The sequence below is a fragment of the Anas acuta genome, chromosome 5 (assembly GCF_963932015.1).
Source record: "Anas acuta chromosome 5, bAnaAcu1.1, whole genome shotgun sequence".
Taxonomy (NCBI): Eukaryota; Metazoa; Chordata; class Aves; order Anseriformes; family Anatidae; genus Anas; species Anas acuta.
In genome coordinates, this window is record NC_088983.1 from 30839703 (window position 1) to 30867580 (window position 27878).

The 27878-nt window shown below is 42.5% G+C and overlaps 1 protein-coding gene across 3 annotated transcripts; it reads left to right on the forward strand.

The window, feature by feature from the left end:
* CDHR5 (cadherin related family member 5) lies at window positions 1-27823 on the forward strand. 3 transcript variants are annotated; one of them, XM_068683627.1, is made up of 25 exons: window positions 1-495; window positions 715-893; window positions 1777-1827; window positions 2175-2267; window positions 2390-2488; window positions 3152-3262; window positions 3614-3790; window positions 4194-4284; window positions 5558-5655; window positions 6438-6644; window positions 7070-7186; window positions 8692-8767; window positions 12955-13133; window positions 14017-14067; window positions 14415-14507; window positions 14630-14728; window positions 15426-15536; window positions 15885-16061; window positions 16465-16555; window positions 17828-17925; window positions 18708-18914; window positions 19336-19452; window positions 20954-21029; window positions 24045-24196; window positions 25332-27823. In XM_068683627.1, exons 1-25 carry the CDS (start codon window positions 417-419, stop codon window positions 25866-25868), a joined length of 3366 nt encoding a protein of 1121 aa, XP_068539728.1. In that variant the 5' UTR covers window positions 1-416; the 3' UTR covers window positions 25869-27823. The 3 variants fall into 3 exon arrangements, with proteins under 3 accessions (XP_068539728.1, XP_068539730.1, XP_068539729.1); XM_068683629.1 differs by lacking the exons at window positions 2175-2267; window positions 2390-2488; window positions 3152-3262; ... (6 more) ...; window positions 12955-13133; window positions 14017-14067 and having other exon boundaries at window positions 5-495; XM_068683628.1 differs by lacking the exons at window positions 1-495; window positions 715-893; window positions 1777-1827; ... (7 more) ...; window positions 7070-7186; window positions 8692-8767 and adding an exon at window positions 12533-12735.
* Window positions 27824-27878: the final 55 nt, after the last annotated feature.

Sequence of the window (27878 nt, forward strand, 5' to 3'; positions counted from 1 at the left end):
GAAAAATAGATTTCACCACTTCTACCCCAACAGGAAAGTCTGGAGTATACAGACAACTTCTGAATTGTCAGCTCTCATATTCTTTCTTGCTAATGCTTGTCTCAGGGAACTTGGGTCTGAGTTCTAAAATGCTTCAAATATTCCCTTGTTGCTAAAGAGAGTTTAAAGGAGGAAAGACTCAGGAACAAAGTAGTAATGGGAATTTATGCGTTATCATGTTCTGTGACCAGTTAATGTCTTATAAGTCATCCAATGAGGCAAAGAGGCAAAGGTTGAACTCGAGCAATCCATTCCAGCCAGCCAATGTTTTTTGCCTTCGTGAAGCAGTTCATGCAGGAGACAGTACTGGGAGAAACAGGGAGAGAAGAGGATCAGCTTAATTAGAAAAGTATTTCTTCAATGACTAGCAGCTCACCATGGATGTTTCTCACCTGCTTCTCACTTCTGTGCTCTTTCTACTGCCCTTCATAGCACAAGTTTCAGCACAACAACCAGGTAAGTTGTCGCAGGAGGTCTGTGACCACAGGATAATAATCCCTGTGGCACCAGCTTGTACCGTTGCAGCTGGCAAAGGATTTTTACAGTCTTATTTTAAGACAGCTTTGTTCAAGAGCTTTCTCTTCAGTGGTAACCATCAGGGTCTCATGTCTCACGCAATTGTGTCACAACATGAATACCTGGGCAAATTTGTATCTCATTTGTGTGTTTTTCCAGGATGTTCTGTCTCTAACAATAAACCAAGCGTTGAAGAAAATAATCCTCCTGGATACAATGTGACCACTATCGATTTGGAAGCAGGTTTCACTGCAACGATTGATCCTTCCTCGTCAGATGCCAGTTATTTTACCATTGAGGGGTCTCAGCTGCAGCTGGTCAAAAGTGTGGACTATGAGGTAAGCTTTTAGCTGGCAGGCTGTAAGGATGAGATGGATAATGCTGGGAAGCAGTAGGTTTCAAGCTGGGGTCTTGGACTTCCAGGGATTTGTAGTCTATGTATAAAGTATCTAGGAAATATCTTCACTGTGCTTTAGTTCACTACTAGGGAGATCAGCCCTTGCACAGGCAGAGGGCAGGGAGGAGGGGGTTGCATTGTATGCCTGCTGTCACCTTTCTTCAATGAATCTATATGAATTAAAGCAAGGTGGAGGTTTAAAAACAGAAGTCTGACAACTGTGGTGTTCAGAGCTCTCCAGGATGCATGTAAAATGATCCTTATTTGCGTGTATGAAATACAGTGCTGAGCGGTGCGGTAATCTTATGTTGAGCATAAAAGCAGTATAAAAGGTCAATGCGTTCAGTTAGGTCGCAGCTAAATTATTTTACCTACCTAAAGAGTTCTGCATGCAGCAACAAGTGTCCTTAAACTGCCATTCCCCTAATGTAGAATCCCATATTTGCATGAAGAACAGCAGACAGAGGTAATACCCTGCAGGAAATGCTGCACTTGGTGCATGACATATTTCTGTTTCATTCGATTTAAAAAGAAATCTGTTTGAACTTTCCTTAAGTGGGAGAAAATGGTTGATTAGCTCTACCACCAGGTTACATGAATCACAAAGAAAGAAGACGGTGAATCAGTCAGCTTTGACCCTAGTAAACCAAGGGCCCAGCACTGATGGATGGCTGCAAAAGAAAGGAGGGAAATGTTAGATATGCCCAAAAACAAGAAAAGCCCTTTTGATTCTCCAATGCATGCATTTGTCTCATTTACTTCAGAAAAAGTCAGTATATTTTGGCTTGTTTCTAAAACGGCTCGGGTTTTGTTTTTGCATACAGACTGATCCCGTGCTGATAGCAAATGTGGTTTGCCGGGACACTTCTGGGCAGGTAAGTGCTCTTCCAAACACTTAGTTCTCTTACAAGGTATTGCAGGGAAGCACTTACTTTCCTTGTCTCTTCCTATTCCACAGACCAGGGTTAAGAGCCATCCTTTTCTTTCCAGGCATACACAATCCTCTAATAGTTAAGGAAAGAGCACTCAAGGCTCTGTGAACAGGGAGATGTGGGAGCAAACTACAAATCCCACACCCTGTGGGCTGTCTGCAAAACCCAGCCCTGTTCAGCACCCACCAGCTGTGCTTCTCAAACCTTCATCTCCATCACTCTGCAAACTGGGATCAGCCCCTAACAATCTTACCTTTGTGTTTGATTCTCTAATTTTTCAATTTCTGCAGACAAACACTTTGGATATTATTGTGAGCATTACCAATCTGAACGATAACACTCCAGTGTTTAAGCAAACAAGTCTCACCATAACTGTTCCTGAGGTAAGAGTTTCACATAAATGAAGAGGGCACTGAGTCAACCAGTGCTATGGGACTAAGGAATAATTACCAGAGAGAGGTCTTCAGCCAATTGCACAGAGAAAATAACCACAACTTTGTTTCAGGACACAAAAGTGAATGCAACCATTATACCCCGTGAAGATTTAAGTGCTAGTGATGCTGATCTGGACATGATCTTTTATGAACTCAATTCAACAGTGCAGGTGAGCATCTTTCTTTGGGGAGAAAAAAAAGAAAAAAAAAATAAGTAAAAGCTTTTTGTTAAGTACAAGCACTGGTTTGGCTAGCAGACTGGAGCAATTGGTATTTCTGGTATTGAATTCTTCTAGTGCTCACACTTTTATTACATTATACAGACTACACTTTCATCTGGGATATTCTGAACCATATGATCCAGGGAAGTCATGCTGGGATGGTCTGTAAACATACCAGGAGAGACCTTTGCACCTTACAGAGTTCAGAATTGCACTGAGTCAGATAGGGGAAAAAAAGGAGTTATTGTCTCTTTGTCTACAGTGCCTATACAGAGTGGAGATATGAGTTGCCCAAAATCACCGAAGAAGTCTTTGTCAAAGCCAAAGGCAGGCCTGACTCTCCCCAGGTGCCAGTTTAGTGCCCTTTTTTTTTTTTTTTTTTTCTCGATCTTAAGGGGTTTGCTTGATAAAGTGAGAAACAAATTGTAAGTACAGTTAGACTGATTCCAGGATAGATTGGAAATCTGGAAGGGTCTGCTAGAAGTAAAAATTAAAAAAAAATATATAAAAAAAATGTGGGATGACAAACACAGCAATGAGCAGTATTTTCAACATGTGTGTGATCAAGTATGCTAATAAAGCTTTTCCATTTATTTATTTATTTTTCCCCAGGACACCACCAATTATTTTGCCATAAAAGGAATCAATAATCCTGAAATATATTTGCAAAAACAATTAGATTATGATAAACTTAACTCAACAACATTGTTCTTGTATGCAAGGGTAAGTTCTTTAGGCAGAACAAAATGCCTCATATGCCATAACGTCTCTTAACTAGAGGGCAAATCTGAACAGGAGATCTCTGGGGTGGCAAGAGGGAGGGTGGATACTGGAGGCAGTGGATTTGGAGCAGCTTTCTACCCTCCATAACCACACTGACTGCATCCAGAGTAGCATTCAGTCCACTGGTGTCAGCATCTAATTAACTCCTTTTGCTAATTTCATATAAACTGTCTCTCCTCAGAGAGAATGGAGTTAAAACAGCTAAAAGACCCTGGGTCACTGGCTTTTGCAGGTGGGTCCTTTTGGCAATAAAACTTGCAGTTTACAAATATGCTTTGCTTCTGGATATAGGACAGTCCTGTGAGCAGAAAAGAAATCATCCACACAGCTACTGCAACAATAAACATAATTATTGAGCAAGCTGACAACAAACCACCCTGGTTCCTACCCTGTAGCTTCATTGACGGGGACAAAAGCATTTGCATCAGTAGCCCCTATTCTGGAAGAGTCAATATATCCGAGATGTCGGTAAGTAGACATGACCAAACTGTATCCCTGATGCTATTTTCTTGGTAGTGGGTAGTGCCTAATAATTTTCTAGAGCTTGTGCTGATCTCCAGACATAAATGCAGATAATTCAGCATGACAAGGAGTCTTCATCATCCTGGAAAGTGGAAGTTCCCCTCACTCAGAGGAGCACTGCTTGTCCTTGTTCCTACATCACGTTGCAGGAGAGGCAAGAGAAGGAAAACTCTTTGCTGTAGGCTTTCTCACCTCTCCCCTGTTACATCCATCCCCCATAATATATAATATAATATACAACAAATGGCATTCTCACAGTTTGAACCAGCAGAGCCATGATGGGATGTGAGAGTGCTAATAGGATTTGGTGCTGTAGTGTGCTGTGTAACACTTTGCCTTTCTATTGCAGAAAGAACCACTCACCCTGGATCCAGGGCCCATCTATGCTAAAGATCCGGACTACACTATAAATGAAAAAATTGTGTACAGTATAGTTGGTGGTGAGTAGAATTTCTCACCTTCTCCAAGCAGCCTTGCTTGTACATTCCTACATTATCTGCTGCCAAGAGGGGATGCCCTGCACAGCACTTGAGAATTGAGGGCCTGGAGATTTGCCCCTCTATTTCTGCTCCAAAATAATTAGATACACAGAACATTGTGGATTAAGTAGAAGAAACAGGCTGTACAAAAAGGAAGAGGAAGAGAATTGCAGACCCATAAGCCAAGCTCCATGAAGTCTGTTACAGAAAGACTTTTGTTTTGGGGGGGGCGTGGGGAGGAGAATGATGTGTTTTATCTTTAAGATTTTAGACCTGATTTTGCCAGTCTGGTCATACCACTTTCATAGTCTTTGAGCTGAACCTAAAAACTCCCTCATCATCAGCATCATTTTCATTTATCACCAGAAATAATGCTCTTATTCCACTGTTCATTGCCACTGTCTAATCTGCCCTGTTTTAACCTTGATTTCAAAAAGTTTACTTGAATATAGTGAACTGATTGCCCAATCATTGACTGGGAGACCGGGCCACCTTCTCATTCAAAGGATTATTATTATTAATAGTGAGTTCTTGATTAATGATCAAGGCAAAGGCAGATCATATTGGTCAGGTGGAGTGATCAGTTGTTCATCTCTCTTATTTGTTCTACACGGCACCATATCTGTGAATATACTCCTGATAATAAAGATGCTAAAGAACCTCAAATTCCACTGGCATTTTGGAGGTAGTGTGACCTCAGTCCCCCACAGTAAAAAGGGAACCCCATACTGGGGACCCTTGTCTAAATGAAGCCCACAGTATCTCAAAGTGAGGAAAATAAGCAAAAAATTGAACATATATTTTAATGTATATCCAACATAGATGGTTTTATGACTCGAAGACAGATGGCTCATGTAGGAGGTTGATTTCTACCCCTACATCAATACGAGAAGGTCTCTGTGTCTAGGCTCCTTTTGCAGGCAGCAGAGAAAAATAGGTGTTTCCAGAGCTGAATGCAGCTTATGTTGAGGCCAATGTCCATGAGTCAGATAAACAATGCACTAAGATGTCCCTTTCTCTTTACAGCCTAGGTAACAAGGTCAGGTAGAGATGTCTGCCTGGTAGATGCCTAGAGCTGTTTAAGATGAACCCCCACCCAACAAGGTGGGAGAGGCAAGGACAATGGCATCATTGCCTGGGGTTTGTTGTCGCCAATATGTGGAAAAATGAGCAATGAGTTCCAAATCCCTTTATGAAGGTATCCAGTGTTTTAATAGTCTTTCAAATTCTTTAGGGAATGTGGATAATACATTCTCAGTGGATGCGGACACAGGAAATCTAACTATGAACAAAGCAGCTACTTCCCCAGACTCGTACCTACTGCAGGTCATGGTAAGTCTGATGATATTGCATTCAGCCATCCAGCATAGCTGGCCTTCTAGGGAGCATCAGTCTTGCTGTGCCAGGAGTCAATTACATGAATAATGAAAGCTAACTTGTTCACACCCTTTATTGTGGAAGTATTTAGACCAAGTTTTTGAGCAGTATCTTATACGAATTTACATGCAAAACCCTTGCAGGAGTTGAGGCATTTTCTCTTATGTGTGGGTAGCACCATCAAAGCAAGTTACCTTAGCAAGTCTCTCCTGCTGAGTTCGAAGTATAGATGAACATAACTGGAAGGCTTTCTGTAGGGGGGGCTTGTCTTAAAGTAGCTAAAGTAACTCACTCCTAGAAACAAGCTCCTCTTTTGGTTACACAAAGCACTCCCTGCACCCAGAAAGATGTGGACTCTTAGTAACAGAACTGACCTAATCCCTTGTGAATTTGAACAGTCTCTGTTTGCTGGTGTTGGAATCCTACTGCTTTGTACTTGGGCATGACAATTTGTCCAGAGCTGACCTTTATTAAGAGCCACATCTAGATTCTAGGGCTAGACCAAGATACTGTGGATGGCCAACTGCAGAAGCAAGCAAAGGCACACGGACCCCAAAACATAAGGTCCCCTGTGATAGGCCTGGCCCAAAACTCACTGAAAATGATGGAAAGAACCCTGTGTTAGAACACATTTTGGTCCAAACCTAACCTCTTATGTCTTGTCACTAACAGGAAAAGACTAGCATTTCTCTTTCTCTCTGTCTCTCTGTCTTTCTCCTGTGTACGTGTCTCTCCAGGCCGCCCAAGTTAACAACAAACAGAAATACTCCATAGTCAGTGTGGAGATTAAGGTCATCAATAAAAGTGACAATGCACCATACTTTGAGCCCAGTAGCTACACAGGAATAGCATCTGTTGGTGCGGCCCCAAAAAGCCTTGTCTTCCAAGCTAAGGATCCTTCAAGTCCCCTGATGATAAAAGCAGAAGATGATGACTTCCCTGATGTAAGAAACCAAAAATGCACTGAATTCTTCCTTACTGCTTCAGTCTTAAAGCAGGATAAGAAAACATAAGGAAGGGGAGGTGGGGAGAGACAAATGCTAGCTTTCCTCTACTGTCCCAAATTATATTTATCTGGGACTTTTACATAGATCAGAATAATTTACAGTATGGTGGATAAGACTTGGGATTTTTTTTATTTTTTTTTGGTGGTGGGGGGGGGGGGGCATAACTTTTAGTATACATTCTTAAACTCAGAGCAAGAGGGTGAATACACCCGAGTTCAAACTTCCTTTCGTTCATGTTTATTTACTGTACTATAACACCCACTTATACTTCAGGCATATTTGACAAGTCCTGCTGACAGGTTGTTACAAAGATGCATGCAAAGCACTGTGTGGTTTAATCATTCACATTTCTGGCTTTTCAGAAATTCAACCCAAACATTGAATACTACATAAAAAACAGCACTAACTTTGTTGCAACCAGAGATGGACTCATCCTGACCAATGTCAATCTGCTGTCACCAGAGACTGTAATCATGGAGGTAGGACAACTTCATATTTTGCCAGGGTTGTGGAAGGAAGGATTTTCTGACAGAGAAGCACCAAGGGTGGAATTCCATTAGATGTGGAATATAATGAAAGGACAGTCCTTGCCCCAACCATTTGTATCACAAATGTATAGGGATGGAGGGAGATGTAGTGGTAGTGAATGCACTCTGCGTGACATACATGTAAGCTACCATCTGGTGCTAGTTGAAAAAATGTTTCCTCTGTCCTCCCGTGGAAAATATCATTGGAGACAAGCAAAAGGTCAACTGGGGAGATTTTAGGACCCTTGTCCCACAGTCTGGTTTGGACTAAAAGATAAATAAATAAAGCAGAAAATATAAAATCTAAATTAATCCCCCAATTTCTACCCCAAAAGAGAAACCTACCAGATTTTTATTTTTAATTATTCCCCCTCCCCCATACATACCACCTAAGAGACATTGCAGACTTCATAGGTACAGAACAGAGGCTGCTTAAGTTTCTTCTCAGAGGGAGAAAATACTGTGCTAATATTGAGTCCAGAGGAGGGCTCCTAAGGTGATCAGAGGACTGGAGCTCCTGTCGTATGAGGACAGACAGGGAGAGCTGGTTGTATTTAGCCTGGAAAAGAGAAGACTGAGGGAAGACCTCATCAATGTGTATAAATATTTGAGGTCAGGGTGTTAAGAGTATGGAACCAGTCTCTTTTCAGTTGAGGCCAGCGACAGGATGTGAGGCAATGGGAAAAAAATGAAGCACGGGAGGTTCCATCTGAATATGAGAGGGCGCTTCTGTACTGTGAGGGTGACAGAGCACTGGGACAGGCTGCCCAGAGAGGTTGTGGAGTCTCCTTCTCTGAAGATTTTCAAAACCCACCTGGATGCAATTCTGTGCACCATGCTGTCACCAGGTGACCCTGCTGGACAGGGAGGTTGGACTCAATGATCTTCAGAGGTCCCTTCCAACCTCAGCCATTCTCTGATTCTGTGATCCTGTAAATCCAGTACTTTTTTTGCTCGGATCAAGATGACCACAGAAGCAGCTAATAATTCTAGACTTTCTAAGAAGAACATATTCATGTTGCCCACCTGCCTGCCAGTGCCAAATGGCAATGCTAAAGTTTGCCTGGTACAATACCATGTCCTCTGGAGCTATCTGACACAGCTTGACTACAGCAATATTTTAGCTACATGGACAGCTGCTTGCAGGGTAAAAAGGCGTGCCAACATCATGCTGCTGCTGTCCCCCACTACCTCATTGCCTGTGTACAGCATTGCACTGTACTGCAAAGCTTTTTACAAATGATGAATGTGGTTTTGGCTGAGGGGACAGGGACTTTTCAGAACTCTTCTCCTGTGACCAGACTGCCTCTGCTACAATGCAAGGATATTGGGTTATTTTGAAGACATGATAAGGATATGGACGAGGTACTTTGTCCCCAAAGGGTCCACCACTTCCCTTGAGAGAAAGATATAAATCTAGAAAGTCCCTAAACTATCTCTTCCCCATGTTCACCCAGGCTGTTGCAAAAGATACAGTGAGTCTGCAGGAGGCGAGCACCATCATCGTGGTGAAGATTGTCTTTACTGCTACAGGTAGGCTGGATATCTCTTGGCTTTCTGGTACAGTGAGGTGACTGGGGAGTCTTTTCCACTTTCATGGACAAACTGGCAATGATAGGTCACACAGTGAAGTCTGTGGGCCTGGGCTAAGGCCAACCCTATATCTACTGGAGGTCCTATGGTGGCTATGACAGAGAAAATGCTCAAAAGACATCCTTAGGATATGGTCACCACGTGACTCAGATGAACTTTTGAGGCTTTAAGCAGTGCTGTGTGATGTAGCATCTCTTCTTTTTATTTCAAAATTAAATCTGTAGTTGCTTCATAGTGTTTTGTGAGTCAAAAATTACCCAGAATGTCAGAGGAGGATGGCCCTGACACCTTGGTACATCCTTGTTCCTTTTTTTGACTCAAACTAGAGAAAACTGCAGCATAATTTCCTGTCTTATGCAGGAGCAGACAGAAGTTGGCACACCCCCACAAAGCCAGGCTTCCTCATGAGCCTTGGCATTTTCTACTCAGGTCAGGACAAATTCTTATACTCCAAGATTTTAAGGCCTTTCCAGGAAAAATGACCCATGAGAAATGATAGACATGATAGAAATGATAGACACATAACCCTCCAGCTATCATTTGGATTTGCTGAGGTAAAAATAGCCTACTCTTCTGTACTTAGAAATTTCTCTTATAAATCAGTTAGATTTGAGGCTTATGAAGCTTTTTACACTCTGAATAGAGAGGAATCAATTTTGTGCATTTTCACATCAGGGCAGGTAGATCATGCCCAGACTTCACTGACTTCAACTTGATGTGTGCTTGAACGCCCCAATTGGGCTTTTCGATTACTTCATCCTCAGAGCCACCACCATTGTGAGGATTACTGGAGGATGAAAACAGTGGGATCCTGGGTGTAAATTTGGTTTCCCTGATGGTAGTGTCAATTCACAGTTGAAAACACCGTCTGCATTAAAATCACCTAAGCACAACTTTAGGTGACACAGTCCAGCTCAGCAGCAGGCTAGCTCAGGTGTCAGTACAGCAAGGTGTTAATGCTCCAAGCAGATGTACCAACAGGTGACTGCATCTTTTACATGTTACACTTGCTATTTAAACCCCACAAAATAATGATGCTGGTGACTATACAATGAAGTAGAGGGAAATTACACTGAATGGTTCAGAGCCTGTGAGGGGATTTGTGCTTTTTTCTGTACTACAGCTAGCATGCAGGAATGGCTCAAATAAGGATGAGATTACCATTTGCCTGGCTAAACAGTAGGCTATTTAACCCTCAGCTCAAATAGGTGATGTTAAGGAGTGTGTGTGCAATTGGTTAGAGGGTGCTTTACTAAGTGTCACAACATCCATGGGGAAAAAAAGAGTTCTTTTCAGTATGCCTTCTTTCCGAGAAGCGGTGACTGTACATTGACCTCTGGTTTCTGAGACATTGGTGCCAGAGCCAGCCTACGTGGATTTCAGCATGAGTCATCCCAGCAAGCTGAGCTAGCTTTGATGGAGGCACTGGGTGCTGCACAGCACAGAAGGAGTTAAGGGCGGTGGAGCTTCACATCAGCTCTGTGGGCTGTGGCTCCCTAGGAGACATGGTTTAGAAGTGAAAATTCACTGACGTCCTAAAGCCTCACCAGTGTATTAATGATAAACTGAGGGTGCAATAAAATGCAGAGAGGGTGCTCAGAGTTCGTTGTCATAAACAGATCAGCAGGAGAATAAAATTGTGTTTCATTAATCATTAAACTTTAAAGAGATTAATTTACATTACAACATGAAGCCAAAAAACTTAAAAACAAAGAATCCCACTGACAACAACAAGTACAGCTGATTAGCTCTGAAGAAGTTACTGTCTCTCCACTGTAATGTTGATCTCCATACAAATATGCTTACGCTGCCCAGTGGCTGAAAGCATACACAGTTCCTGAGGAGGTTGATATGTGTTGCTACAGCTACAAAGAGGGCACAAAAGGGTTTACTGTCTTGGGGACCTTCTAATGTTTTTCCTTCCCACATCCTGATGAAGCTGAGGTATATCCTGGGGAACAGCAAGTGTTGGGCAGAGATGAGAGACCCCAGAGTTAACCCAGGCTGGGCAGTGCTGAGTTTCTCCAAGCTGCTGCTTGAATAGTGCCCATGTGTCCATCACTCCTGTTAGAGTCACTAACTAAAAAGAGTCACTAAAAGTCTGCTATGCCATTTTAATGGTGGGAGCATTAATTTGCCTCCCTTTGTCCTATCTTTGCTCCACATATGAGGTTTTCTGTCGGTAGATGCTCCTGTTACTGGATACATCAATGCATCATCCCCCAGTCCCCACCTGATAAACATCAGGACCTTCATTCTCAGCAGATTCTTCCTCAGAAAATGGTAGGTTTTTTATAAAAGGAAAGACATTCCTTTTGCAATGTAATGCACACCTGCCCCTGGCAGCACATGTGAAACAGCTGAGAACACATGTGAAACAACAGGTACAGCAGAAGCCTTATAGATAAATCAGACTGGCATCAAGTCATCTTGCTCTGAAAGAAAGACTTATCATAAAGAAATAAGACTTTGCTCAGGGAGGAGAGAGACTGAGGCACAGTTATTCCATTTGCCTCTTTTTGTCCACCTGGCAAAAAGGGCTCCCTTCTCTGCAGCACTTTCTGGCCATGCTCTGTGAAATAAAATAAAACAGAAAAATGGTGGCTAATCCCCTCAATTTAAATATAGGGAAATGAAGGCAAAAAAAAAAAAAAAAAAAAAAGCTTAAACAGTTTGGGCAAAGTCCAGCTTATGTAAACACTAGCACAGTAAGGCACTAAGCCACTGCTTGGTGCTTTCTGCATGGTGCCGCTCCTACTTTCAACCCCTTCTTTTTTTTTCATGATAAAATCGGACTGTCTGAGAAAGTGATGGGACCACTGCTAAGCTCCTCTTAAACCAGTCCAGACTTTTGTCATCTTCAACCAACAGACCCTCTGAAGAGATTTGCTCCCATACTGGACAAAATTCTGGTTAAGAATCATATGCCTATGCCCCTTCAGGTCTTGACATGTTGTTTGACAAGAAGAAGTGAAAGAAGAAGCACCCCAAAGCCAGCTGTCAGCTATCCTCAAACATTTCAGCTGGTAGGGACACTCTGAGAGAGAATAAAATAATGAAATAAAATGAAATGAAATGAAATAAAATAAAATAAAATAAAATAAAATAAAATAAAATAAAATAAAATAAAATAAAAATCTTGTGGAAACAACAGGTCCAAGCCATAGAATAAGCAGGAAAACCCAACTTCTTGGCTCCTCCAGAGCTGCCATCTCAACCCAACAACAACATGACAAACTGAAACTAGAAGAGACAAACCAGAGGTCATGGGTTGGAAAGCAAAACCTGTTATAAAGGGGGACATAGGCCATGTAGAAGAAGTCTGAATAAAGTAAGTAAGCACGTTGGGGCTGTATTAGTATTATTACGACTTGTTTCAATAAGAGATCTGGCCAAAATAGACAATATCTCTGGCATGTAAGAAAAATAGATTTCACCACTTCTACCCCAACAGGAAAGTCTGGAGTATACAGACAACTTCTGAATTGTCAGCTCTCATATTCTTTCTTGCTAATGCTTGTCTCAGGGAACTTGGGTCTGAGTTCTAAAATGCTTCAAATATTCCCTTGTTGCTAAAGAGAGTTTAAAGGAGGAAAGACTCAGGAACAAAGTAGTAATGGGAATTTATGCGTTACCATGTTCTGTGACCAGTTAATGTCTTATAAGTCATCCAATGAGGCAAAGGTTGAACTCGAGCAATCCATTCCAGCCAGCCAATGTTTTTTGCCTTCGTGAAGCAGTTCATGCAGGAGACAGTACTGGGAGAAACAGGGAGAGAAGAGGATCAGCTTAATTAGAAAAGTATTTCTTCAATGACTAGCAGCTCACCATGGATGTTTCTCACCTGCTTCTCACTTCTGTGCTCTTTCTACTGCCCTTCATAGCACAAGTTTCAGCACAACAACCAGGTAAGTTGTCGCAGGAGGTCTGTGACCACAGGATAATAATCCCTGTGGCACCAGGTTGTACCATTGCAGCTGGCAAAGGATTTTTACAGTCTTATTTTAAGACAGCTTTGTTCAAGAGCTTTCTCTTCAGTGGTAACCATCAGGGTCTCATGTCTCACGCAATTGTGTCACAACATGAATACCTGGGCAAATTTGTATCTCATTTGTGTGTTTTTCCAGGATGTTCTGCCTCTGAAAATAATACAAGCGTTGAAGAAAATAACCTTCCTGGATACAATGTGACCACTATCAATTTGGAAGCAGGTTTCACTGCATCGATTGATCCTTCCTCGTTAGATGCCAGTTATTTTACCATTGAGGGGTCTCAGCTGCAGCTGGTCAAAAGTGTGGACTATGAGGTAAGCTTTTAGCTGGCAGGCTGTAAGGATGAGATGGATAATGCTGGGAAGCAGTAGGTTTCAAGCTGGGGTCTTGGACTTCCAGGGATTTGTAGTCTATGTATAAAGTATCTAGGAAATATCTTCACTGTGCTTTAGTTCACTACTAGGGAGATCAGCCCTTACACAGGCAGAGGGCAGGGAGGAGGGGGTTGCATTGTATGCCTGCTGTCACCTTCCTTCAATGAATCTATATGAATTAAAGCAAGGTGGAGGTTTAAAAACAGAAGTGTGACAACTGTGGTGTTCAGAGCTCTCCAGGATGCATGTAAAATGATCCTTATTTGCATGTATGAAATACAGTGCTGAGCGGTGAGGTAATCTTATGTTGAGCATAAAAGCAGTATAAAAGGTCAATGCGTTCAGTTAGGTCGCAGCTAAATTATTTTACCTACCTAAAGAGTTCTGCATGCAGCAACAAGTGTCCTTAAACTGCCATTCCCCTAATGTAGAATCCCACATTTGCATGAAGAACAGCAGACAGAGGTAATACCCTGCAGGAAATGCTGCACTTGGTGCATGACATATTTCTGTTTCATTCGATTTAAAAAGAAATCTGTTTGAACTTTCCTTAAGTGGGAGAAAATGGTTGATTAGCTCTACCACCAGGTTACATAAATCACAAAGAAAGAAGACGGTGAATCAGTCAGCTTTGACCCTAGTAAACCAAGGGCCCAGCACTGATGGATGGCTGCAAAAGAAAGGAGGGAAATGTTAGATATGCCCAAAAACAAGAAAAGCCCTTTTGATTCTCCAATGCATGCATTTGTCTCATTTACTTCAGAAAAAGTCAGTATATTTTGGCTTGTTTCTAAAACGGCTCGGGTTTTGTTTTTGCATACAGACTGATCCCGTGCTGATAGCGGATGTGGTTTGCCGGGACACTTATGGGCAGGTGAGTGCTCTTCCAAACACTTAGTTCTCTTACAAGGTATTGCAGGGAAGCACTTACTTTCCTTGTCTCTTCCTATTCCACAGACCAGGGTTAAGAGCCATCCTTTTCTTTCCAGGCATACACAATCCTCTAATAGTTAAAGAAAGAGCACTCAAGGCTCTGTGAACAGGGAGATGTGGGAGCAAACTACAAACCCCACACCCTGTGGGCTGTCTGCAAAACCCAGCCCTGTTCAGCACCCACCAGCTGTGCTTCTCAAACCTTCCTCTCCGTCACTCTGCAAACTGGGATCAGCCCCTAACAATCTTACCTTTGTGTTTGATTCTCTGATTTTTCCATTTCTGCAGACAGACACTTTTCAAATTATTGTGAACATTATCAATCTGAACGATAACACTCCAGTGTTTAAGCAAACAAGTCTCACCATAACTCTTCCTGAGGTAAGAGTTTCACATAAATGAAGAGGGCACTGGGTCAACCAGTGCTATGGGACTAAGGAATAATTACCAGAGAGAGGTCTTCAGCCAATTGCACAGAGAAAATAACCACAACTTTGTTTCAGGACACAAAAGTGAATGCAACCATTATACCCCGTGAAGATTTAAGTGCTAGTGATGCTGATCTGGACATGATCTATTATGAACTCAATTCAACAGTGCAGGTGAGCATCTTTCTTTGGGGAGGAAAAAAAAAAAAAAAAGTAAGTAAAAGCTTTTTGTTAAGTTAGCTTTTTGTTAAGTACAAGCATTGGTTTGGCTAGCAGACTGGAACAATTGGTATTTCTGGTATTGAATTCTTCTAGTGCTCATACTTTTATTACATTATACAGACTACACTTTCAACTGGGATATTCTGAACCACATGATCCAGGGAAGTCATGCTGGGATGGTCTGTAAATACACCAGGAGAGACCTTTGCACCTTACAGAGTTCAGAATTGCACTGAGTCAGATAGGGGAAAAAAAGGAGTTATTGTCTCTTTGTCTACAGTGCCTATACAGAGTGGAGATATGAGTTGCCCAAAATCACCGAAGAAGTCTTTGTCAAAGCCAAAGGCAGGCCTGACTCTCCCCAGGTGCCAGTTTAGTGCCCTTTTTTTTTTTTTTTTTTTTTTTTTTTTTTTTTTTTTCTCGATCTTAAGGGGTTTGCTTGATAAAGTGAGAAACAAATTGTAAGTACAGTTAGACTGATTCCAGGATAGATTGGAAATCTGGAAGGGTCTGCTAGAAGTAAAAATTAAAAAATATATATATAAAAAAAATGTGGGATGACAAACACAGCAATGAGCAGTATTTTCAACATGTCTGTGATCAAGTATGCTAATAAAGCTTTTCCATTTATTTATTTATTTTTCCCCAGGACACCACCAATTATTTTGCCATAAAAGGAATCAATAATCCTGAAATATATTTGCAAAAACAATTAGATTATGATAAACTTAACTCAACAACATTGTTCTTGCATGCAAGGGTAAGTTCTTTAGGCAGAACAAAATGCCTCATATGCCATAATGTCTCTTAACTAGAGGGCAAATCTGAACAGGAGATCTCTGGGGTGACAGGGAGGGTGGATACTGGAGGCAGTGGATTTGGAGCAGCTTTCTACCCTCCATAACCACACTGACTGCATCCAGAGTAGCATTCAGTCCACTGGTGTCAGCATCTAATTAACTGCTTTTGCTAATTTCATATAAACTGTCTCTCCTCAGAGAGAATGGAGTTAAAACAGCTAAAAGACCCTGGGTCACTGGCTTTTGCAGGTGGGTCCTTTTGGCAATAAAACTTGCAGTTTACAAATATGCTTTGCTTCTGGATACAGGACAGGCCTGTGAGCAGCAACGAAATCACCCACACAGCTACTGCAACAATAAACATAATTATTGAGCAAGCTGACACCAAACCACCCTGGTTCCTACCCTGTAGCTTCATTGACGGGGACACAAGCATTTGCATCAGTAGCCCCTATTCTGGAAGAGTCAATATATCCGAGATGTCGGTAAGCAGGCATGACCAAACTGTATCCCTGATGCTATTTTCTTGGTAGTGGGTAGTGCCTAATAATTTTCTAGAGCTTGTGCTGATCTCCAGACATAAATGCAGATAATTCAGCATGACAAGGAGTCTTCATCATCCTGGAAAGTGGAAGTTCCCCTCACTCAGGGGAGCACTGCTTGTCCTTGTTCCTACATCACGTTGCAGGAGAGGCAAGAGAAGGAAAACTCTTTGCTGTAGGCCTTCTCACCTCTCCCCTGTTACATCCATCCCCCATAATATATAATATAATATACAACAAATGGCATTCTCACAGTTTGAACCAGCAGAGCCATGATGGGATGGGAGAGTGCTAATAGGATTTGGTGCTGTAGTGTGCTGTGTAACACTTTGCCTTTCTATTGCAGAAAGAACCACTCACCCTGGATCCAGGGCCCATCTATGCTAAAGATCCGGACTACACTATAAATGAAAAAATTGTGTACAGTATAGTTGGTGGTGAGTAGAATTTCTCACCTTCTCCAAGCAGCCTTGCTTGTACATTCCTACATTATCTGCTGCCAAGAGGGGATGCGCTGCACAGCACTTGAGAATTGAGGGCCTGGAGATTTGCCCCTCTATTTCTGCTCCAAAATAATTAGATACACAGAACATTGTGGATTAAGTAGAAGAAACAGGCTGTACAAAAAGGAAGAGGAAGAGAATTGCAGACCCATAAGCCAAGCTCCATGAAGTCTGTTTCAGAAAGACTTTTGTTTTGGGGGGGTGTGGGGAGGAGAATGATGTGTTTTGTCTTTAAGATTTTAGACCTGATTTTGCCAGTCTGGTCACATCACTTTCATAGTCTTTGAGCTGAACCTAGAAACTCCCTCATCATCAGCATCATTTTCATTTATCACCAGAAATAATGCTCTTATTCCACTCTTCATTGCCACTGTCTAATCTGCCCTGTTTTAACCTTGATTTCAAAAAGTTTACTTGAATATAGTGAACTGATTGCCCAATCATTGACTGGGAGACCGGGCCACCTTCTCATTCAAAGGATTATTATTATTAACAGTGAGTTCTTGATTAATGATCAAGGCAAAGGCAGATCATATTGGTCAGGTGGAGTGATCAGTTGTTCATCTCTCTTATTTGTTCTACATGGCACCATATCTGTGAATATACTCCTGACAATAGAGATGCTAAAGAACCTCAAATTCCACTGGCATTTTGGAGGTAGTGTGACCTCAGTCCCCCACAGTAAAAAGGGAACCCCACACTGGGGACCCTTGTCTAAATAAAGCCCACAGTATCTCAAAGTGAGGAAAATAAGCAAAAAATTGAACATATATTTTAATGTATATCCAACATAGATGGTTTTATGACTCGAAGACAGATGGCTCATGTAGGAGGTTGATTTCTACCCCTACATCAATACGAGAAGGTCTCTGTGTCTAGGCTCCTTTTGCAGGCAGCAGAGAAAAATAGATGTTTCCAGAGCTGAATGCAGCTTATGTTGAGGCCAATGTCCATGAGTCAGATAAACAATGCACTAAGATGTCCCTTTCTCTTTACAGCCTAGGTAACAAGGTCAGGTAGAGATGTCTGCCTGGTAGATGCCTAGAGCTGTTTAAGATGAACCCCCACCCAACAAGGTGGGAGAGGCAAGGACAATGGCATCATTGCCTGGGGTTTGTTGTCGCCAATATGTGGAAAAATGAGCAATGAGTTCCAAATCCCTTTATGAAGGTATCCAGTGTTTTAATAGTCTTTCAATTTCTTTAGGGAATGTGGATAATACATTCTCAGTGGATGCGAACACAGGAAATCTAACTATGAACAAAGCAGCTACTTCCCCAGACTCGTACCTACTGCAGGTCATGGTAAGTCTGATGATATTGCATTCAGCCATCCAGCATAGCTGGCCTTCTAGGGAGCATCAGTCTTGCTGTGCCAGGAGTCAATTACATGAATAATGAAAGCTAACTTGTTCACACCCTTTATTGTGGAAGTATTTAGACCAAGTTTTTGAGCAGTATCTTATACGAATTTACATGCAAAACCCTTGCAGGAGTTGAGGCATTTTCTCTTATGTGTGGGTAGCACCATCAAAGCAAGTTACCTTAGCAAGTCTCTCCTGCTGAGTTCGAAGTATAGATGAACATAACTGGAAGGCTTTCTGTAGGGGGGGCTTGTCTTAAAGTAGCTAAAGTAACTCACTCCTAGAAACAAGCTCCTCTTTTGGTTACACAAAGCACTCCCTGCACCCAGAAAGATGTGGACTCTTAGTAACAGAACTGACCCAATCCCTTGTGAATTTGAACAGTCTCTGTTTGCTGGTGTTGGAATCCTACTGCTTTGTACTTGGGCATGACAATTTGTCCAGAGCTGACCTTTATTAAGAGCCACATCTAGATTCTAGGGCTAGACCAAGATACTGTGGATGGCCAACTGCAGAAGCAAGCAAAGGCACACGGACCCCAAAACATAAGGTCCCCTGTGATAGGCCTGGCCCAAAACTCACTGAAAATGATGGAAAGAACCCTGTGTTAGAACACATTTTGGTCCAAACCTAACCTCTTATGTCTTGTCACTAACAGGAAAAGACTAGCATTTCTCTTTCTCTCTGTCTCTCTGTCTTTCTCCTGTGTACGTGTCTCTCCAGGCCGCCCAAGTCAACAACAAACAGAAATACTCCATAGTCAGTGTGGAGATTAAGGTCATCAATAAAAGTAACTACGCACCATACTTTGAGCCCAGTACCTACACAGGAATAGTATCTGTTGGTGCGGCCCCAAAAAGCCTTGTCTTCCAAGCTGAGGATCCTTCAAGTCCCCTGATGATAAAAGCAGAAGATGGTGACTTCCCTGATGTAAGAAACCAAAAATGCACTGAATTCTTCCTTACTGCTTCAGTCTTAAAGCAGGATAAGAAAACATAAGGAAGGGGAGGTGGGGAGAGAAAAATGCTAGCTTTCCTCTACTGTCCCAAATTATATTTATCTGGGACTTTTACATAGATCAGAATCATTTACAGTATGGTGGATAAGACTTGGGACTTTTTTTTTTTTTTTTGGGGGGGGGGGGGGGGGCAAAACTTTTAGTATACATTCTTAAACTCAGAGCAAGAGGGTGAATACACCCGAGTTCAAACTTCCTTTCGTTCATGTTTATTTACTGTACTATACACCCACTTATACTTCAGGCATATTTGACAAGTCCTGCTGACAGGTTGTTACAAAGATGCATGCAAAGCACTGTGTGGTTTAATCATTCACATTTCTGGCTTTTCAGAAATTCAACCCAAACATTGAATACTACATAAAAAACAGCACTAACTTCGTTGCAACCAGAGATGGACTCATCCTGACCAATGTCAATCTGCTGTCACCAGAGACTGTAATCATGGAGGTAGGACAACTTCATATTTTGCCAGGGTTGTGGAAGGAAGGATTTTCTGACAGAGAAGCACCAAGGGTGGAATTCCATTAGATGTGGAATATAATGAAAGGACAGTCCTTGCCCCAACCATTTGTATCACAAATGTATAGGGATGGAGGGAGATGTAGTGGTAGTGAATGCACTCTGCGTGACATACATGTAAGCTACCATCTGGTGCTAGTTGAAAAAATGTTTCCTCTGTCCTCCTGTGGAAAATATCATTGGAGACAAGCAAAAGGTCAACTGGGGAGATTTTAGGACCCTTGTCCCACAGTCTGGTTTGGACTAAAAGATAAATAAATAAAGCAGAAAATATAAAATCTAAATTAATCCCCCAATTTCTACCCAAAAAGAGAAACCTACCAGATTTTTATTTTTAATTATTCCCCCTCCCCCATACATACCACCTAAGAGACATTGCAGACTTCATAGGTACAGAACAGAGGCTGCTTAAGTTTCTTCTCAGAGGGAGAAAATACTGTGCTAATATTGAGTCCAGAGGAGGGCTCCTAAGGTGATCAGAGGACTGGAGCTCCTGTCGTATGAGGACAGACAGGGAGAGCTGGTTGTATTTAGCCTGGAAAAGAGAAGACTGAGGGAAGACCTCATCAATGTGTATAAATATTTGAGGTCAGGGTGTTAAGAGTATGGAACCAGTCTCTTTTCAGTTGAGGCCAGCGACAGGATGTGAGGCAATGGGAAAAAAATGAAGCACGGGAGGTTCCATCTGAATATGAGAGGGCACTTCTGTACTGTGAGGGTGACAGAGCACTGGGACAGGCTGCCCAGAGAGGTTGTGGAGTCTCCTTCTCTGAAGATTTTCAAAACCCACCTGGATGCAATTCTGTGCACCATGTGTTAGGTGACCCTGCTGGACAGGGAGGTTGGACTCAATGATCTTCAGAGGTCCCTTCCAACCTCAGCCATTCTCTGATTCTGTGATCCTGTAAATCCAGTACTTTTTTTGCTCGGATCAAGATGACCACAGAAGCAGCTAATAATTCTAGACTTTCTAAGAAGAACATATTCATGTTGCCCACCTGCCTGCCAGTGCCAAATGGCAATGCTAAAGTTTGCCTGGTACAATACCATGTCCTCTGGAGCTATCTGACACAGCTTGACTACAGCAATATTTTAGCTACATGGACAGCTGCTTGCAGGGTAAAAAGGCGTGCCAACATCATGCTGCTGCTGTCCCCCACTACCTCATTTCCTGTGTACAGCATTGCACTGTACTGCAAAGCTTTTTACAAATGATGAATGTGGTTTTGGCTGAGGGGACAGGGACTTTTCAGAACTCTTCTCCTGTGACCAGACTGCCTCTGCTACAATGCAAGGATATTGGGTTATTTTGAAGACATGATAAGGATATGGACGAGGTACTTTGTCCCCAAAGGGTCCACCACTTCCCTTGAGAGAAAGATATAAATCTAGAAAGTCCCTAAACTATCTCTTCCCCATGTTCACCCAGGCTGTTGCAAAAGATACAGTGAGTCTGCAGGAGGCGAGCACCATCATCGTGGTGGAGATTGTCTTTACTGCTACAGGTAGGCTGGATATCTCTTGGCTTTCTGGTACAGTGAGGTGACTGGGGAGTCTTTTCCACTTTCATGGACAAACTGGCAATGATAGGTCACACAGTGAAGTCTGTGGGCCTGGGCTAAGGCCAACCCTATATCTACTGGAGGTCCTATGGTGGCTATGACAGAGAAAATGCTCAAAAGACATCCTTAGGATATGGTCACCACGTGACTCAGATGAACTTTTGAGGCTTTAAGCAGTGCTGTGTGATGTAGCATCTCTTCTTTTTATTTCAAAATTAAATCTGTAGTTGCTTCATAGTGTTTTGTGAGTCAAAAATTACCCAGAATGTCAGAGGAGGATGGCCCTGACACCTTGGTACATCCTTGTTCCTTTTTTTGACTAAAACTAGAGAAAACTGCAGCATAATTTCCTGTCTTATGCAGGAGCAGACAGAAGTTGGCACACCCCCACAAAGCCAGGCTTCCTCATGAGCCTTGGCATTTTCTACTCAGGTCAGGACAAATTCTTATACTCCAAGATTTTAAGGCCTTTCCAGGAAAAATGACCCATGAGAAATGATAGACATGATAGAAATGATAGACACATAACCCTCCAGCTATCATTTGGATTTGCTGAGGTAAAAATAGCCTACTCTTCTGTACTTAGAAATTTCTCTTATAAATCAGTTAGATTTGAGGCTTATGAAGCTTTTTACACTCTGAATAGAGAGGAATCAATTTTGTGCATTTTCACATCAGGGCAGGTAGATCATGCCCAGACTTCACTGACTTCAACCTGATGTGTGCTTGAACGCCCCAGTTGGGCTTTTCGATTACTTCATCCTCAGAGCCACCACCATTGTGAGGATTACTGGAGGATGAAAACAGTGGGATCCTGGGTGTAAATTTGGTTTACCTGATGGTAGTGTCAATTCACAGTTGAAAACACTGTCTGCATTAAAATCACCTAAGCACAACTTTAGGTGACACAGTCCAGCTCAGCAGCAGGCTAGCTCAGGTGTCAGTACAGCAAGGTGTTAATGCTCCAAGCAGATGTACCAACAGGTGACTGCATCTTTTACATGTTACACTTGCTATTTAAACCCCACAAAATAATGATGCTGGTGACTATACAATGAAGTAGAGGGCAATTACACTGAATGGTTCAGAGCCTGTGAGGGGATTTGTGCTTTTTTCTGTACTACAGCTAGCATGCAGGAATGGCTCAAATAAGGATGAGATTACCATTTGCCTGGCTAAACAGTAGGCTATTTAACCCTCAGCTCAAATAGGTGATGTTAAGGAGTGTGTGTGCAATTGGTTAGAGGGTGCTTTACTAAGTGTCACAACATCCATGGGGAAAAAAAGAGTTCTTTTCAGTATGCCTTCTTTCCGAGAAGCGGTGACTGTACATTGACCTCTGGTTTCTGAGACATTGGTGCCAGAGCCAGCCTACGTGGATTTCAGCACGAGTCATCCCAGCAAGCTGAGCTAGCTTTGATGGAGGCACTGGGTGCTGCACAGCACAGAAGGAGTTAAGGGCGGTGGAGCTTCACATCAGCTCTGTGGGCTGTGGCTCCCTAGGAGACATGATTTAGAAGTGAAAATTCACTGACGTCCTAAAGCCTCACCAGTGTATTAATGATAAACTGAGGGTGCAATAAAATGCAGAGAGGGTGCTCAGAGTTCGTTGTCATAAACAGATCAGCAGGAGAATAAAATTGTGTTTCATTAATCATTAAACTTTAAAGAGATTAATTTACATTACAACATGAAGCCAAAAAACTTAAAAACAAAGAATCCCACTGACAACAACAAGTACAGCTGATTAGCCCTGAAGAAGTTACTGTCTCTCCACTGTAATGTTGATCTCCATACAAATATGCTTACGCTGCCCAGTGGCTGAAAGCATACACGGTTCCTAAGGAGGTTGATATGTGTTGCTACAGCTACAAAGAGGGCACAAAAGGTTTTACTGTCTAGGGGACCTTCTAATGTTTTTCCTTCCCACATCCTGATGAAGCTGAGGTATATCCTGGGGAACAGCAAGTGTTGGGCAGAGATGAGAGACCCCAGAGTTAACCCAGGCTGGGCAGTGCTGAGTTTCTCCAAGCTGCTGCTTGAATAGTGCCCATGTGTCCATCACTCCTGTTAGAGTCACTAACTAAAAAGAGTCACTAAAAGTCTGCTATGTGAGAAAAAGTATGTGTCCTAGGGAGCTGTGAGACTACTTGTCTTCTCCTGGAGGTGAAAAGGACTCTCCTCTGTCACAAAGAACCTGATATGTCTAGTATGGGGACAGGAATCAGTTTCAAGAAGAAAATTACAATAACAAATTCAGCAAAAATCCTTCCAACAAACACCTTCATGACATAATCCCTTTCTTTGGCCATAAACATGGTTTCTAGTACCTTTGCATTTATCAGCATAACCAAGATACTATTGTACCCTCATCTGCTAATATACAAAGAAGTCAGACCTGACCTGGCTGGTCATATTGACGCCAGAGTCAATTCCTCTCCTTCCAAGGAGCACATTGTTTTTCTATTTTTATTTCCTGTTCTAACATGCTCATTAGTATCAGAGGTGAAGTTCCGCATTAAAGAAAGCTTTACATTTTCACATACATATTTACAAACATGCCTCATTTTTGCATGCTGGTGGAAATGGGTGAAGTGGGAACAGACAAGATTGACCTAGCTCTACTTCTGCTTGCCTAATACAGTCATGTACATATTTGTTTAAATAAACCATAGGGTAAACATCATAGTCTAGTAAATAGATGTTATTTCCATTTTATGTAACTTCTTGCAAGCTATAATATTCTGTGAGTGGCCGTTTTAATAGAAACCTCTGCTTCTAGGACAGAAAATGAATGGCCTTCTATGACATTAAATGTATCACTGCCACATTCTACTGCACAGGGTGCTTCTTTGCCCTTCAAAAACTGTTCAGAGCTTTGCTCACAATGAAGTGTTGTGCTTAAAAGCTCGTTGCCATTTTTAGACTTTGTAACATTGGTTTGCTTTTTTTTTGTAGATAAAATCACCTCTGATAAGTTATACACTGCACAGGATATGGGTATCTTAGGTGGTATCTTAGCAGCACTGTTGCTGATTACCTTAATCTTCCTTGGACTGATGATATACAAACATTATGGGACTACGGTCAAATTCCTAATAAATAAAAAGGTAAGTCACTTTTTTGTACCTGATTCACATTAAGAATTTCTTAGAGGTAGGAGGGGGGACCTGAGGAAGACTTAGAATATGGATGGGCTGTCCAAATACTAAACATTTGTGTGACGGTGATGAATCATTCCTGAGACAATATTTGCAAAGGCAGTATCACTTTGGTGATGTTTGTTATTGATCTTTTTTTGTCCTCTGAGGCTGGAGCCATATGGTAGTTGAACAGACATAGTAAGGAGAGGAGCACGGCTCCACAGAGCACAAAATCTAGGATGAATGTGACACAGTCCAGAGGTGGTCTCTGAGAATCATGTGCCTGTGGTATAAACCACTTCACATCCTTTCTCGATAGACAGTGGAGAGAAAGAGCACTTCTTATCCTATCCTAAGGCTTGGCCTTAGACAACCAAGTTTTGGACACCTAGGAACTGGACACCTAGGGAATTTGTCTTAACCTAATCTGAAGTGTATCCGATGCATATGACATATCCTGCTCTACTCAGTGCTTTTGTATTCTCAAATACAAAGTGCTGGCCGAATTATAGTTTGCATAGGAACAAATGGATGCTGGCAGACAACCTTGAACACCTAAAATGCAGGAACAATGCATCTAGACAATAGCCAGGCAATAACATATCTTTCATCACCAATGGTCCCAGTAATTCTCCATGGTCTCTGGGTTTTAAAGTAGTTTTGAGATTGAAAAGCTGTCCTTAAGGTCATTTGCTAGGCTAAATTCTTCATAGTAATTGCCACCTACATGTAAAGAAAGAACAGCACTGTTTAACTGTTTAGAGTGTGTTGTTGCAGTTGTTAAGTTTTTATTTTTTATTCTTGAAAGGAAGGGAGTGAACAAAAAAAACCACACATGCTAAAAACAAAACAAACAAACAAACAACAACAACAAAAACAAGCAGAAAAATGAGAGTTCCTGCCTAATAGCAGGAAATTTGACCTGGACTTGGTAGGCAGCATGTTTACTTGGTATCAGAGAACATTTCTCCACCAGCATCAAGAGGGTCCAGGGTCTTGCCTGTACATATTCAAGAAAGGCCAGATGAGTAACTTTAGTCACACATCTACATCCCATTTAATTTTCTTTCACTGCACTCACAAGACGTCTCTCCTCCTGTAGTTCTCCAAGGATTTCCCTGAGAGCTATGAGAACCAAGCTTACAATCAAGATGAACACCCAGATCTGAGTGCCAAAGAGCAGAAGAGCTCAGAAAATGGTGGTATAACTGAGCTACAGCAGCCATCGTTTTTCTTGTCCTCTTCTAAAGAAGAAATAGATGGCCTCCCAAAGACTTCCACAGCTTCCACAGTCGTCTTTGACGTGGAAGAGAAAGAGGAAGAGGAAAACGAAGAGGAAGAGGTGAAAGAAGACACTAAGCATGAGAAAGAAGTAAAGTCTATCCTCAAAACAGACAGGAATGAGGGGGATCATGGCTACAAAGCTGTGTGGTTTAAGACCGATGTGGATCCAGATGCTGGAGAAAAGGTTGAAGTGATTAAGGACAATGCATCAGATTATGATGATGACAGTGATCAAGATCTGCAGGAGAATGAGGAGGAAGAAGATGACAAGGATGATCACCACAGAGGGTCAGGGGCTGCAGAAGTGATGATTAACATGTCTCGCACAGCGTCACAAGATAGCATTATTGTGTAATGGAAATAAGCCTGTATGCTCCCCACTGAAATCGGGGAATCTCTGCTGCTTTGCTGAGATGGAGCCCACCTTTCTGCTTGGGGCTAACTGGAATGCAGGAGGACACAGTTTCCTCTCCTGCATGCAGAGATTAAAGCCAGATTACAATTAATTTAACTTCTTAACAAGACCTTGAAACACCACATGGGATTTTGGATGGGGAAAACATGTCTCATCTCTCCACCCTTCTGCCTGTTTGCCCTGGAGTCCCCTACATCACATTTCCCAAACTGGCTGCAGGAATAGCAGAGATATAGCTACACTGACTTTGAAGCAGTTAACTCAGCTCATGGTAGCAATTTAATTGCACAATCCAATGCCCTCATCTCCGCCTGGTGGGTAACTGAGCCAGCACTGACTGCTTGGCTGTTCCCGTTAGGGTGTTGCAGGTTGATGCCAGCTGCAGGGCGTAAGCCAGCAGAAGTCACTCTGCAGTTGCTCATATGACTGCATCCAGGAGCACACATCAGGGCTTGGCTATGCTCTCTGCACCCCAGCACAAGCAACTGGCATGACATTCAAGGAGACTGGGAGCAGCAGGAGTGCCACAACAGGTCCCCTTTTTGCCAGTAAGCGGGTGTTCAAATGCTCGGGAGCTGCTGTTTCTTCCATCAATGATAAGCAAGGACGGATCACATGCTCTTTCCTGAGGACTTTGCCACACATTTTTCTATGTCACAAGACAACTAATCATGCTGTACCTTGTGGGCCAGATAAGAGCTTCTGCCAGAACCTGCCGACAAAATGCCAGGGGTATTTCCAGCTCCCAGGGATTTTGGCAGCAATAGATATCATTCTGGGGTGCTGGATGTAGGTCAGCACGTTGCTTCCCATTGTGTCCTTTGTCCAGCAGGACTCGAGGTATCCCTTATAAAAGGGACTTCATTGTCACTGAAGGTGGAGGTCAGCACTTGCTTCCAAGTGCCTGACATCACTGCCTTCTCTGCCCCTCACTTGTGGATGCAAGCCTCTTTGCATTCCCACCTTTCTCCATTCATGAGAAGCCCAGCAGGCTCTTTTACTGGTGAAATACAATCTTCAGGATTCACCGAGGGCTGAGCTGTAGCCTGAAAAAGGAGGTAGTTCGCTGAGAGCAAGTAATCTCTGCCGTGTGTGGCTTTTGAGCCTAGGTTTGTGCTAGAAAGGCTGCTAACATGATGGACTCCTCCCTCAATCCTCCCTCATCTTTCAGCAATCCTGTCTTCAGCTGTGGTCCTGCCATCAATTCAGCAAAGATAATACTCCATTGCCTGGCAGCATGGGGAGTGGTACTTTAGTCCAGATTCAAAACAGCAAATTGCTTCTCCCAGCTGGCAATCAAAAACCGGGATGTTTTCCACTGACTGAGAACATGGCAGTATGCATTTGAATCTTCTGATCTATCAACACAAAATTTGTGCTGCTGCTGGTTTTCCACTGGGGGGCTAGCTCAGGGCAGATGCGGGCTGTGGAGCATTAAACTTTCGGTAAGACAGGGATGATAAACCTGGGTCACAAATCTTTATCTCACTTGCTCAGGTTAGCACAACAGCACAGAACTGTAACATTATAAGTGTCCTTTGAGAGAAGCAACAACAATAAGCACTCCTGCCTTTGCCCTACAGGGCAAATCTCCACATTTCTTCCTTTAATCTAGATAAATCCTTAAGAGAGTGAAACCAAAATACGTCTGCCGGGATTCTCATGTACACCAAAACACAGGACAATCACTTCTGAGCAGGCTTTCATCTAGGTTTATACTTTGTTTCTGTACATCTCCCCATCCCAGTGTCGTTAGTGCTCATCTCTGTTGTCCTGTCTCTGAGGAGAGCTAACCTCGCTGTGTGTGGACTTCAGGAGCTGCACTTTTGCTGAAGGTGGAGACTGAGATATGGAAAGCTTTCGTCCTTACTGCAATAAAGCTATTTGCCCAGAAATTACAGGTGTGGTTTGACTGATAATGGAGGGTGGGGAGTGTGCCCTGTGTCTACT

Bases quoted from the DNA above. Each gene is read 5' to 3' on its own strand.
- CDHR5 (XM_068683627.1), top strand. From the start codon at position 417: ATGGATGTTTCTCACCTGCTTCTCACTTCTGTGCTCTTTCTACTGCCC. The intron at 14,729-15,425 runs GTGAGCATCTTT...ATTTTTCCCCAG, and splicing joins AACTCAATTCAACAGTGCAG to GACACCACCAATTATTTTGC. The intron at 19,453-20,953 runs GTAGGACAACTT...ATGTTCACCCAG, and splicing joins CAGAGACTGTAATCATGGAG to GCTGTTGCAAAAGATACAGT.